We start from the raw sequence: 14537 nt of genomic DNA on the forward strand, positions 1-14537 counted from the left end.
GTCATGAGGATTAAATGAGACAGTGCGTGTCGCCCTGGCCCCCTGGGGGAGGAAAGTGAGAAGCCCGTGTTGTTTGTGTGAGAATAGTGGTCAGGAGTCAGGAACCTGGGTTCTGGTCCCAGCCCTACTCCCTCCATCCCCCAGTGCCCCATCATGCTGAGGAGGAAGCTGGCTTTGGTCATCTCTAGACGCCCCCTAGTTGTAATTCTCTTAGAATCCATGCAGTCAGAGTTGTTCCTTCCAGAGACAAATCTGCAACATAGAGTGCGTAAAAGCTCAGACTTAGAAGTCAGGAAACTAAGTAGTTCATTCCCCTAAGCCTTAATGCTCTCAGCTATAAAATGGAGTAATAATACCCACTTCATACAGTTGTAGGAACATCAAGTAAAGGGACGTGTGCAAAGCACTTTGCACCGTGGAGGCCATGATAATAACAAGAACAGTAACTATTACATAATGATCTATAATAATAAAAAAGCATAATACGCTAATTAGACTGGACAGCCGAACGACCTTCCGAATATCATTCCGGCCATCCTTCCTGACGAAGCCATGGTGGCGGGGGCCAAGGCAGAGGTGGTTAGGGGTGATCAGGCAGGCAGGCAAGTGGTTAGGGGCGATAAGGCAGGCAGGCAGAGTGGTTAGGGGCGAACAGGCAGGCAGGCAAGTGGTTAGGGGTGAACAGGCAGGCAAGCCGTTAGGAGCCAGTGGTTCCGATTGCGAGAGGGATATCCTGGAATGCTGGGCTGAGGGACCCCCCTCCCATGCATGAATTTTGTGCACCGGGCCTCTAGTTGTATATTGATACAATTACTCCTACACTTTAAATAATTATTCTCCTCCAGTTGCAAGGAGCTGAACTCATAGGTCTTGACTCCCACAACAATCACTGAAGTAATGTCACTACCTCAAACTTGGTACCAACATAGGACAGTCTTTATTATTTATAAATGCCAAGTAGGATGCTGAACCCTCACTCTGCTCCAGTGGTGGGAGAATGTAGCCTTAATCTGTTCTGGATTTTCTTCCCCCTTCTGCAGTTTTGAAGATTGGGTCCTAATCCCTGGGCCTCCAGGCCAAGGCATGGGTGGGTTGGAGACAGGAGGCTTGCAGGGCCACATACTTCTCCCACACTGGTCCCCATAGGGTTCTACATCCTACAGGCCCAGAAGATGTGTGTCCTTTGGGGCATTGGATTTGGCCGCTTGTGCGATGGCTCTCGGAGTCCTCTGCCTGGGTGCATGTTGCCATTCCATCTCGGGCTGGATTCCCCCTCTCACTAGCCGGGAACCTCGATGCAGGTTCCCTCTGTTCAGGACTCACAGGGTTCTCCTCTCCACTCTCCTCCACCCTCTCCGCCCCCTCCGGGGCCTGACTTTCTGGAAACAATAGTCCAGAACTGAAGTGTCTGACAGAAGTTGATTCTTTTTCTGCCTTCCCACGTCTTTGCATAAGCAGCTAGGAGCACACTAACGAGACAGCATTCGGTCCTGTGAATTTTAGGTTCTTTGCTATGACAGCCTCCAACGTCGGCATACCCAACGTACGTCCCAGTTACATATTGCTGTGCAACAAACCAGCCCAGAACAGAGTGGCTTCAAACATAACCACTTATTCAGCTATTTTGTTCTGTGGGTCAGCTGTTGGCGTTGGGCTTGCTCGGGCAGTTCTGTTGCTCTTAGCTAGGCTCACTCGTGCCTCTGTGGTCAGCTGCCCGTCAGCGAGCAGACCCACATCCCTCAGCCTTCTGATCTCCTCATCAGAGCTCTGCCTTGGCAAGTCCAGCATCTCCATCTCGTTTACTGTGAGCTGTCATGTCCGAGCTCCCGAGAGCCACTCCGGCAGCATATCATGTGAGCTGTCATGATGTCCGAGCTCCCGAGAGCCACTCCGGCAGCATATCAGACCAGCCCCAAGGCATCCGTTCAGGACAATAAATCCGGAGTCATGAGAACATTGCTCTTGCAACTAGTTCTCTCCTACGCAGTCTCCTGCCTCATGCTCAGGTCCCTCGCCCTCAAGATCCGCTCCCACACATGCTTTTCTGTTCCTACCAGGACACATTTGCCATGTCATGTAATTAACTCGGGGTGAAAGCCATTTCCTCCCGGAGGATGGGCTATATTCCTTGCGAGGGCTACGCTGAGACCTGGCCCTAGTTCTTAGGCTGGGCCAATGCATGGAGTAGAGTGATCTTTTTTATTTTTTAATTATTTTTTATTTATTAATTTTTTAAGTATTTATTGTTGAAAGTATTATATATGTTCTTCTTTTTCTCCCATTGACCTCTTATAGCCCGGTCTCTCTCCCCCCACCGCCCCAGGCCTCCACCATCCTATTGTGTGTCCATGGGTTATGCCTATATGCATACAAGTTCTTTGGTTGATCTCTTCCCGCCTACCCATCTACCCCCGCCTTCCCTCTGAGATTCCACGGTCTGTTCCATGCTTCTGTGTCTCTGGATCTATTTTGTTCGGCAATTTATTTTGTTTATTAGATTCCACATGTGAGTGAGATCATGTGATGCTTGTCTTTCTCTGACTGGCTTATTTTGCTTAGCATGATACTCTCCAGGTCCCTCCATGCTGTCTCAAAGGGTCAGAGATTCTTTTTTACTGCTGCATAGCATTCCATGGTATAAATGTACCACAGCTTTTTTATCCACTCATCTACTGATAGGTACTTGGACTGTTTCCAGATCTTAGCTATTGTAAATTGTGCTGCCATGCACATAGGGGTGCATACATTCTTTCTGTTTTGGGTTCCTTAGGATATATTCCTAAAAGTGGGATCAAATGGCAGTTCCATATTAAATTTTTTTGAGGAAACTCCATACTGTTTTCCATAATGATTGCACCAGCCTGCATTCCCACCAGCCATGTACTAGGGTTCCCTTTTCTCCACATCCTCGCCAGCACTTGTTGTTTGTTGATTTGCTGATGCTAGCCATTCTGACAGGTGTGAGGTGATCACCTCATTGTTGTTCTAATTTGCGTCCTTCTTAGGATCAGTAACTGTGAGCTTTGTTTTTATATGTCTCTTGGCCATCTGTCTGTCTGCTTTAGAGAAGTGCTATTTAGGTCCTTTGCCCATTTTTTAATTGGATTGTTTGTCTTCCTTTTGTTAAGTTGTCTGAGTTCCTAATATATTTTGGACATTAACCCTTTATCAGATGTATCATTGCCAAATAAGTTCTCCCATACCGTGGGCTCCCGGTTCATGAGGAGGGCGATCTTGATGAGGAGAAGCATTTTCATGTGACACGCATGTCACAGACCAAGTCTGCTCTCCACCCTGAGGTGACTGTCATTGCCCTGATGCCTTCAGGTTTCCTTTAGCCTCTCCTGTGAGAATCGGAAAGTGGGCTTCGATCTGCACTGCCTTTCCGGCCAGCGTAGAGAAGGTATTTTAGAGCCAGGCCTTGGGCTGAGGTCCTCTCGTTCTGGTTTCCCCCTCGGGGTGTCAGGAGCGCAATCGGGAAGAACAGAGAGAACCCATCAAAGGTCTGTGCCTCTCAGAGGCCATCCAGGCCACTGGTGTGACTACTGATGAGGACATCAGGGTCCTAGGAGGTGAGGTCAAAACACGACCCTCAGGGCATGAGATCTGTAACGATTGTTTTTGAAATCTCGAGCACATTGCTGGTCCAGTTAATAGTGGGAATGGGACAAACTGTGAAGCGGCAGGTCTGTATCCAGCAGGCACTTAATACCTGCTTGTGCCTACCCCACCTCTCTCAGGAAGTGACTACCCTGGGACACCTCCCGTGTGTTCGATTGATGCTTCCCAAAGCCACGATTGATACTGTTAAATTCCTGCCCCAACATCTCTGAGGGTGGGGCAGAAGGATGCCTTTTCAGCAAGTGCACCAGATAATTCTGATCCCAACAGCCCCGCCCCAAACAGTTGGGAAGCCCCATGCTGGGCCCTCTGCCATGACCCACCTGCTAGGTCTCAGAGCATGGCCTTGTGACAAAAAGAGTACAGCAGTGAGGACCCAGAGTGCTGAGGGCCGGTCCCTGCAGAGCCTCCTCATGTTTACACTGGAGGGCCTGGGTCTAGATCAGAATTGCTGGCTTTACCCATGACACAACTCAAGCCAGTAGAAATGGTGCATTGGGCTCACATTATGGTTGTTTTGGTTTTTTAAACAATTGAGGCCACATTTAAAAATCGAGTGATACGGTATACTTCTGGTGTGGCCTGCCACCATTGTCACAAAACAAATGTTTCCTGAGGTTGGGAAGTCACTGCCCCGTTAGACAGAGCATGTGTGGTCCAGTTTTCCACAGTCCCCACCCCTCCCTATTGCTCTCCTGACCAGCTGCATTCACCGCTTGTTTGCTGCCTTCCCAGACCCTGAATCTGAGGTCTGAGTTGAGGTCTCTGGCTTACCTGACCCCAAATCTACTTCTACTCTTCTGTGAGCCCAACACCTCAGAAATTATTTTTCTCCAGATCAAGGCCCAGTCTTCAGCTGTTTATGTAAATCAGAACAGGAAAGTCTTGCTTGGCCAAGTCCTTTCTTGAATCTTGGCCCGATGCTATGCTTCACCAGTCCTGTGACCTGTGTCTGCCTGCTCAACGTTTGCCTGCTAACAGGAGGCTCTTTCTTGTCTCTGACGGAAGCTCTCTGAGGCCAGCAGCAGCCGTGGATGTCCAGGGCGTGCAGGCGGGCCAGCCAGATGAGGGGAGAGTGGGTGCACCCAGGCCAGACCCTGATCTGGGCTGTTTGGGTCCTTGCAGCTGCCACCGAGGGTGAGACACCCAGTGGGAGAGCAGGCCTCTCAGAAGGTGAGGTAGGCGGGGGATTTCCCTATCTTGGAGGATCGTCCACTGGTGGAAATGAAGTTACTGCTCAGGGGTCTCTGAGGGCCCACGGCGGGCTCTGTAGTCACCTCAGGGCACCTGACCGATGTCCTGGGGTTGTTGAAAGCCCCAGGGCCCGGGTCTCTTTCTGGAGCACACGGTAGAGCACAGAAGACCCCCGGTCCTGCCCTTGAGTTGCTCACACCCTGTGGGGGCTGGGAGAGCTCTCTGTCCTGGGACAGAGCCTGTGCTTTTGTGGTGCTAGCTACCGATTTTAATGTTACTATTGAGATGACATTAGCCGGGGTAGCACCAGCGCTCCCGGGTCCCGCTAACTCAGTCGCCGGGCTGCTGACCTCTGAAAGCTCCACAGTCTATGTGGCAACCGAGCAGCCCACACTCTCAGTCTCAGACGTCTCACCCTCGGACCCCTGGAGGCAGACAGGCTGATTTCAGGTGGCACCCGCGTGAGAATTTTTTTATTTTCATTGCTGAATATTTGCTTTATTCGAAAGCATACACCGAACCCAGTGAAACCGCCACTGCGTAGATGTGATTGCTTAAGACTCCTCTTGGTCAATGTGAAAAGTTCATTTAGATTTCACTTTAAGAAAAGCAAAATGCCGGTCGTCCTATAGGTGGGTGATGCACAGGCAGTTGTGCTGGTGGGTATGAAAATGACGGACGTGTGGGAGCTCAGGGCCCGGTGGCTCCGTGCAGTCCTAGGCTCTCCAGGGCCTGGTGTGTATCGTCACCTCCGTAGGCAGGGAGGCTTCTGGGCACAGAAGGGAGAAGGGTTTCCACGGTAACCAGGGGGCATGTTGTGGCTTGGTGCTGTGTTCCCAGACGAGACTAAGTGTGTGCTCTGATACAGGTGACTTCTAAGGCGATGTTGAAGGAGGCCATGGACATGGGTTCCTGGAGAAGGAATCCAGATACTTCCCGGGGCACAGCGTCTGGGCCCAGAAAGAGCGCCCCCACCTGGGGGAGCTCTGAGTCGGGCTTATTCCTGGCCTCTTCCCAGCCAGCTCCTGATTCCTCCCCGTGTGTTCCCTCAGGGCCAGCTGGAGATGGACCCACCAGGAGCACCAGGCTGGGCTGGGTCCGGGGGAAGCAAGCCACTGTGCTGGGAAGCACCATGCCTGTGAATGTGTTCCTCGGGGTCCCCTACGCTGCACCCCCGCTAGGACCCCTGCGATTTACAAACCCAAAGCCTGCGTCGCCCTGGAATGGCATCCGAAACGCCACATCCTACCCTAATTTGTAAGACTGGGCTTGATCCCATGGGTGGCCTGCGACCTGGGAGTGGGGGCAGGGCATTGAGGGGGAATGAATGAAGGACATGCAGCCCCATGGGCGGGGGGAGCATCGGGGAGGAGGAGGAGAGGGCTACAGAAGTGGCTTCTGTGACCACATGGCACCGTTCAGAACATGCAGATCCCCTGAGCTCCCGTCCAAACTTCCTGAATTGGAATCTTCAGACCTAGAAAACTGGATTGTCTGAAAGCCCTCTGAGGATTCTGAGTTCGATCAGGTTTGGGAGCCAGTGTGATGGGCTTAATGATTGGAAGGGCTGGTCAGCCAGGCCTAGGCTCCTTGGTCAGACTGGATAAGGGCTGTAGAGTGAAGAATCACACTAAAGCAGCGGTTCTCAACCTGTGGGTCGCAACCCCTTTGGCGGTCGGACGATCCTTTCACAGGGGTCGCCTAAGACCCTCCTGCATATCAGATATTTACATGACGATTCATAACAGTAGCAACATTACAGTTGTGAAGTAGCAACGAAAATAATTTTATGGTTGGGTCACAACATGAGGACTGTATTTAAAGGGCCAGAAGGCTGAGAACCGCTGCTAAAGGGATGTTAGTGCTCGCAGTCAACACCGTGCCCAGGCAGAGCCTGGCCCACAGGGGAAAATCCATAACTTCCTGTGGAATGATGGCACGAGTGTGTCTCTGTGGCACAGAGGAACTGGGAGGTAAGGAGCAACCAGTTAGTTCCCTGGGGAATGGTGGAGGGGCCTCACGCATGAGGTGGGAGCTGAGACTTGGAAATCCCCAAGAATCTTCTGACTGTCAAATTTTGTCAAGTCCTCAGGTTGGTCACGTTCCTGGCATTGCTTTCACAGGCCAAAGGAGTACCCTGGTGCCAGGCTAGCTCCCTAAGCCACAGAAGACCCCACGTGGCTCAGGGACTGAGGACACTAAGCGGACACTCATCTGTTTGTTCATTCATTCATTCATTCATTCATTCAGCTCATATCAATAGTTAGATTCCCTTAGGCCCTGGATGACACCACCATGGGTTAGACATAGCTGCCCTCAGGAACCTGCAGACTGGTAGTGGTGGTGGGGACACAAACGGCAATGACAATTAAAATACAGAGTGACAAGGGCCACCATAGGGGATCGGAGAAGGTGCTGAGGAAGCACAGAGAACCACTTAGCCTAGCTCTGAGGGGAGGTCAGGGATGGCTTTCTTGGGAGCCTGTAGCCTCGATTTCTGATAAACAACTTACAAAAGGGGAAGGGGGCATAAAAACTTGTCAGGGGGTAGATTTGCAGCAAATCTGTATACTATTCTACCACGAAATTAAAGTGAGCACTTTGTAGAAATATTCACATACACAATCTCATTCGATCTTACTGTGTGTCAGGCTTGGTGATGGGGGCTCTGAGGTACTTAGGTGACTAATACAGAGCCTTCTAGCTGCTCACAGTTGAGCTGGGACTATGATTACACTCATATACAAGTCTATAGGAAAAGTTCTAGTAAAAAAAACGCAAAATATGTAGGTGTTTCCAAAGATACCTATGGTCTATCTGGAGAAATCTCAGAAGGCTTCCTGGAGGAGGTAGCATTTAGACTGAATCTGAAAGAAAGGGAAGAACATGAGCAAAGAGAGGAAGACAGCAGTCTAGCCAGAGGGACCAGCTTGAGCAAAGGCCTGGGTGCAGGATTCTCTCTGCCAACCTATCTCGGTTCCTGGTGGAGAGGCCTGGAAAAGTCCTTTTGTTCCTCTGGGGTCAGAAGAGGGGGCTGCCAGAGCCAAGCTCTTGATTTGCAACCCAGTGTCCTAACCTCTACAGTTTGGGGAATTGTTGAGCCAGCCGGGGTCTTTATGCGTGTGCCTGGATTATGATGGTGGTGCTGGGGGGTAGTGGTACAATTATTATACCCAATGTGCTTTCCCTCCTGGGAACCAGATCAAAGAGAATCATGGTTTGTTCATTTGTGCCACTGGGTGGAGTGGGCATGATGAACGGGGTACCCAAAGCCCCCATAGGCATCTTCTGCTCAGGCCCAGGAGTCAAGAACTGGCCCCTCCCAGGCGAGTTTGCTGGCAGCGACTCCGGGGGTTTCTCCTCCTCTTTCCAAGGTGCTTCCAGAACTCAGAGTGGCTGTTCTCGAATCAACACATTCTCCGGGTGCACTACCCCGAATTCGGAGTGTCGGAAGACTGCCTGTACCTTAACATCTATGCCCCAGCCCGTGCCGACACCGGCTCCAAGTTCCCGGTAAGGCTGCCTGCCGTGCTGGGGGCAGGTCCTGGGGCTGGGACCCTGGCAGAGTGGCTGGGGGTCTGGAATCAGCCCCAGCCTCCTACTGGGTAAAATGGAAATGTAATCATCGGCAGGTCAGTAACTTCCTTCAAAAGTCATTTGAACGACGTGTTCACTTTATCTCCTTTTCGCTTCTTTGTTGGCAGTGACTTGACCTTTGATTTTTATGTTGTGTTGTGTTTCCCTCTCTGTTGAGTACTTAACGGCCTGTAAACAGTCAGAGAAGGCACTGCTTAAAAGGACTCTGATTATTTTTGCGTTTACTTGAAAAATCCTTCCGTTAAAGAAAATAATTGCCTTCACCAATTTTTCTGTTTGCAATGAAGTCAGTCAGGTAATAACGCGGAGCATGCCACTTAAGAATGTGAAGGATCCCTGTGTAAGTGAGTACAAAAGGTGCAGTCTAACTTTTACCACACCCTCCCATCATCTTTTCTCCCCGCTGTCAGTGCAATGAGAGACTTGCTGTGTTGCACGATAACAGCAACATCTATTGATTGCTGACGTGTCCTAGGCACAGTACATTAGCTCACCAAGCCCCCCACAGTAACCCAAAGGGTCAGGATTATTGAACCCATTCTACAGATGACGAAGATGAGGCACAAGGGGAGCGAGTGTCAGCGCCTTGCTCCATGCTCAACCTCAGCCAGTGGCAGATTCTTGTGTCCAAGCTAATGCTTTGTCCAGTTCTCCTTTTTCCTCAGTGGCTTCCTTCTCGCTTCCTGCCCCAAGGGTGGCAGTCCCTAATAGGACCTTTAAAATGGAGAATGGAGCCCTAACCGGTTTGGCTCATTGGATAGAGCGTCGGCCTGCGGACTAAAGGGTCCCAGGTTCGGTTCCGGTCGGGGGCGTGTGCCTTGGTTGCGCAGGGAGTGTGCAGGAGGCAGCTGATGTTTCTCTCTATCCCTCTCCCTTCTTCTCTGTAAAAAATCAATAAAAAAAAATATTTTTTTTTAAAACATATTTTATTGATTTTTTATAGAGAGGAAGAGAGAGAGATAGAGAGTTAGAAACATCGATGAGAGAGAAACATCAATCAGCTGCCTCCTGCACATCCCCCATTGGGGAAGTGCCCGCAACCCAGGTACATGCCCTTGACCGGAATCGAACCCGGGACCTTTCAGTCCGCAGGCCGACGCTCTATCCACTGAGCCAAACCGGTTTGGGCAATAAAAATATTTTTTAAAAAAATGGAGAATGGAAGGCATTTATTATTACGTATAAATAGTGATAATAGCATTTGAATGATGATTTATGTTCCCCAGTCCCAGTTTTTCTAATCAACATAGTAAAGTCTCCACACTTCTCTTCCCTTTTTTTCCCCTCTTCTCTTTGCCGGTAGACAAAAGCCTTAGATTAAAAAGCTTAAGCTGCTTTTGCTGCCATACATGGCTTACAATGATTTCCATCTTCCTGTGGGTCACAAGTTCAATATTTAGTTAATGCTTAAACTCAGGCACTCGGATGCTGGAGCCCACCTGCTTAACCCTGAGCCTTCTTCTAAATACAAAACCTCCCATGCTCTTTAGAAAGGACAATGAGACATTTGCATTTTCATAAAGAAAGAAGGACCCAGCATTCACAGGGAGGGGGTCGGAATGCTCGACAGGCTAACCGGAAAGTTCCTCTCCCCTCCTTAGGTCATGGTGTGGCTTCCGGGGGGCGCCTTCCAGACTGGCTCAGCCTCCATCTTCGATGGGTCCGCCCTCGCTGCCTACGAGGATGTGCTGGTTGTGACTACCCAGTACCGGCTAGGAATGTTTGGCTTCTTCAAGTGAGTACCCCCAAATGACTGACACCCCTGGTCCCCAGGGAGCAGCTGTGCAGCAGCCATAGGGGACTCAGTGCCCGGCATCCTAAGGAGGAGCCTTCAAGGACATTGAACAGATTTGGACGATTATTAGGTAATTTTAACAACTATGACAGATACCCCCCCCCCCCCCCCCAGTATTAGTGGCTTAGAGAAATAAACATTTTTTCTCACTTCAGTAAAATCTAATTGAGGGTTCCCAACTAACAGACATCCTTCCACATGGTCAATCAGGGACCCAGGCTCCTTCCACCTGTGGCTCTGCAGCTGGCCAGCAGGTGGAGAAAGAGATCAGAGGAGGATGTGAGGGCCGGCTTTCTGGGTCAGCCTGGAGGTGGCGATCATCACTGCTGTTTACACACCATTGGCAGAACTCAGTCACATGGCCATGCCCAGTACAAGGGAGACGGGGGCAACATAGCCCTGGAAGTCAAGGACACAGAGTGTGTGAGCCATCAGTCGTCCCTGACGTAGGGCCCCGTCTCAAGGCTCCTCAAATGCTCACCTGAGAATAGTCACTCCATTGCATTGTCTTCCCGTCCCATTAACTGTCCACCCATCCTGGGAAGCATGCGCTCTGCATGGGCTGCACGCAGCACGGGGCCATGGCCAGGACCATGGACTCTGGGGTCAGACTCATTGGGTTTGAATCCCAAACCTGCAGCATTTTAGGTCCTGGGCAAGGGATTTGCTCTGTGTTCTGATTCCCTGTCTGTGAGAAGGAGCTGATGTATCCAGCAGTATCCTTAGGGCTTGTTTGCAGGTTTCATTGAAGGGAATTCGTGTGAGCGAATTCAGAAAAATGCAGTCACTGCCCAAACCACTTCGCAGCAGAGGGGGCCTCGAGTGGCGTATTAAACATAAACATACTGGTCTCTTGATATCCCACCCTCAGCCCCTGCTCCTTGCCTCCCACTGACCGCACACATAGAGGTCAGCCTTTTAGGAGGAGGGTAGAGAAGGTGGGGATAAAATCCAGAGGGACAGACAGAGAAAGACCAGCACCACCTACCTCACAGGTTTGGAGGATTACGGGAGCATCAGCCATAAAGCCCTTAGGACAGTGTCATGCACAGTGCTGCCGTTACTGTTATTGTTGTTATTATTCGCTTAGTCATTCACTGGAACCTCTGTGCCCAGGGAGGCCTCACTTCCTGGTGCAGACCAACTCTCAGGAGCAGGACTCTTCAGGAACCCGTGGATTCAGGGGAGCCTGTGCATACCCTGAAATTGCATCTGTATTGTCTGTGCATTTTTCTGGGGTGTGTAACTCTCCTCAGATTCTCAAACCAAAACCCCAGCAGAGGGAGAGAGCCAAGCCTGGTGCTCCCCACTGCCCCAGGTCTGATTGTCAGCCCTTCCCCGGAGGGAGTGGTGATGCCCTGACACCTGTCCACAGCCTCGGCCGCCAGCTCCCTGGGCTTTGGGAGGCAGACAGTGGCCCACTCAGGATGCTCATTCCGCCTCTTGCCCCCAGCACAGGGGACAAGCACGCGCCGGGGAACTGGGCCTTCATGGACCAGCTGGCCGCCCTGACCTGGGTCCAGGAGAACATCGAGTTCTTTGGTGGGGACCCGCGCTCCGTGACCATCTTCGGCGAGTCGGCGGGAGCCATAAGTGTGTCCAGCCTTGTGAGTTCTCTTCGGTGGGGGAGGTTACAAAAAAGAGGATGATGAACCACGTACATCTGATTGGTGCTGCATGTTGAACAAACGCTTTCAGACACACGGTCTCCCTGGAGCCTCACACCGTGAGTCAGGAGCTCTGTCTCGTTTTAAAGACGAGAGCTGTCGTCGGAGAGTTTACATGAATCACCCAAGATCACATAGTGAGTGACAGTTTGAGGAAAACACATTTGTAGGCGTACAGTTGAAGGCCTGGCATCCAGTTATCAGGACTGGTCATCATTGAATAGAGAAGCTCAGCTCAAAGCATCAAATAGCAAAGGATGCATGTAAACATTTTATTTTCACTTAAAACATAAAAGGGCCCTAACCGGTTTGGCTCAGTGGATAGAGCGTCGGCCTGCGGACTGAAAGGTCCCAGGTTCGATTTCAGTCAAGGGCATGTACCTGGGTTGCGGGCACATCCCCAGTGGGAGGTGTGCAGGAGGCAGCTGATCGATGTTTCTCTCTCATCGACGTTTCTAACTCTCTATCCCTCTCCCTTTCTCTCTGTAAAAAATCAGTAAAATATATTTTATAAAAAAACAAACAAAACAAAACATAAAAGGCACCCTCCTTCGCCAGTAGTTTGATGCGGGGTCTTACTTTCTAGAGTCAGTCTGCCGCCGGGTGGTCCCGCAAGGCTCTCCTGCATAAGCCCCTGCAGGACCCATTGCCCTTACATTGGGGGCTCAGTGTCCTTACGGTGAGCAGCCACTTAAAGATGCTGCGAAGAAATCTGTGGATACATCCCCCTTATGGAGCTTTCTATCCCCTCACATGGTTTACTCTTATCTTGTGCTCCCCTAATTTTATAGCCATGTTATTTAGCTACCTACCTCTATCAAGTTACGACCCCCCCCCCCCAAAAAAAAGCATCATTTTGTTTTCTTTTTACACACACACATCCCTTGGTTCCCAGGATAGTTCACTGGTTATGTCATGGCAATGGCAAGTGTAACTGACAAAGCAGATTTGGAAGCAGACATGCCTGGCTCGTGGCAAGAAATTGATGGGAAGAGAGATGTGCAGAGGGGCCGGGATACGGCTCCGGGCTCTGCGTTCTGAGTGGTCAGTACTTCCCGGGCATCAGGTAACATGTTAACCACAGAAGTCAGTCCACATGGAGGTGGGCTAAGCTTCTGCTGTATAACATTTGACAATATACGAGGTATTCTGTACCTTCCGTATAACCTTATACGGTGGATTATACTAACTTTACATATGTGCTAGCAGCCACTATTCATGAGTGCTTATTACTTAACCAAGCGCTGTGCGAAGCCTTCTGTATTCATCACTTCTCCTGCTCCTCAGGACAAATTTGTGACGTGGGATCAGTTTTTTAATTTTTTTTTAAATTTTTTATTTTTTTTTATTGATTTCAGAGAGGAAAGGAGAGGGAGAGAGAGATAGAAAGCATCAGTGATGAGAGAGAATCATTGATTGGCTGCCTCCTGCATACCCCACACTGGGGATCGAGCCGGCATCCCGGGTACATGCCCTTACTGGGAATCGAACTGGTGACCTCTTTGTTCCTGGGTCAATGCTCAACCGCTGAGCCACACCCGGCTGGGCAGTTTTTTTATTTAACATATTTTTTTTATTGATTTCAGAGAGGATGGAAGAGGGAGAGATAGAAACATCGATGATGAGAGGGAATCATTGATCGGCTGCCTCCTGCAAGCTCCCTACTGGGGATCAAGCCCGCAACCCCAGCATGTGCCCTTGACCGGAATCGAACCCGGGACCCTTCAGTCCGCAGGCCGCCACTCTATCCGCTGAGCCACACCAGGTGGGGCCAGTGGGCTCAGTTTTTACTGCGGTTTTATAAGACAGTAAATGGATGCTTAGAAATATTAAGCAACTTGCCTGAGGTTGCCCCATCGGGAAGTCAAGGGGCTAGCACCCACACACCAGAATGCTCACCCTCAAAGTTCATGAGAAACATGGGGCTCAGAGAGGTTATTTAACTTGCCCAAACCTTCGCAACTAGTCCTCGAACCCCCAAGCCAGGACTTTTCCTTCTCTAAGGTTAGCTCTTTAGAGCAGGCTTCCTGGGAAGTTTTCCTTACGGAAGGGGTGGGTGGTGTGTGATGGGCGGGAAGCCCCTGGATAACTCTTGCAGGGTCTCCTGTGTTCTCTCTCTCAGATCCTGTCCCCGCTGGCCCAGGACTTGTTCCACAAAGCCATCATGGAGAGCGGGGTGGCCATCCTCCCCTACCTGAAGGCCCCGGAGGAAAAGCGGAATGAGGATGTAGGTAGATGCGCGCAGCTCTCCGGCTTCCTCTCCTCGGTCAGGTGTCGGCAGACCATGTGCTTGGCCTGACTGACCGTGACCGGAGAATCGGACGCCGGCTTGAGGTGAAACGTGTTGCTCCGTGGAAGGCCTGGTTCCATAGGAAATGGGTCCAGCTGCACAGTGCAATGCTGCTGGTGTGCATGTGTGTGTGTGTGTGTGTGTGTGTGTATGACAGTTCTCACATTGTATGCACCAATCTTTGCTGTGATATATATCTTAGTCCCCTGTACCTACTCTCTTCCACCTAGAGTGCCCTGGTAAGATTCTGATACTGTTGCCAGCTCAGTAGGAAATAACACGGTGACTTGTTAATATTGTCTGGCAGGAGATTGGGAGGGGAAGGGGAGGCGTATGTCCCAGATGTTCGTCATCTGTCATCTCGTCTTTGCAT

The 14537-nt window shown here is 50.6% G+C and overlaps 1 protein-coding gene across 6 annotated transcripts in view; it reads left to right on the forward strand.

Moving 5' to 3' along the window:
• Window positions 1–14537, forward strand: part of CES5A (carboxylesterase 5A) — a 156076-nt gene that overhangs the window by 132272 nt on the left and 9267 nt on the right. For 2 of the 6 annotated variants that reach the window (XM_059667999.1, XM_059667998.1), the window contains exons 2-6: window positions 5868–6072; window positions 8190–8328; window positions 10014–10147; window positions 11661–11814; window positions 13997–14101. In XM_059667999.1, the coding sequence (XP_059523982.1) occupies window positions 5948–6072; window positions 8190–8328; window positions 10014–10147; window positions 11661–11814; window positions 13997–14101 (657 nt within the window). In that variant the 5' untranslated portion in view covers window positions 5868–5947. Of the gene's footprint in view, window positions 1–4583; window positions 4795–5867; window positions 6073–8189; window positions 8329–10013; window positions 10148–11660; window positions 11815–13996; window positions 14102–14537 lie in introns of those variants that run through there. The other 4 variants (XM_059667997.1, XM_059668000.1, XM_059667994.1 and 1 more) reach the window with 3 other exon arrangements.

The sequence above is a fragment of the Myotis daubentonii genome, chromosome 15 (genome assembly GCF_963259705.1).
Source record: "Myotis daubentonii chromosome 15, mMyoDau2.1, whole genome shotgun sequence".
Taxonomy (NCBI): domain Eukaryota; kingdom Metazoa; phylum Chordata; class Mammalia; order Chiroptera; family Vespertilionidae; genus Myotis; species Myotis daubentonii.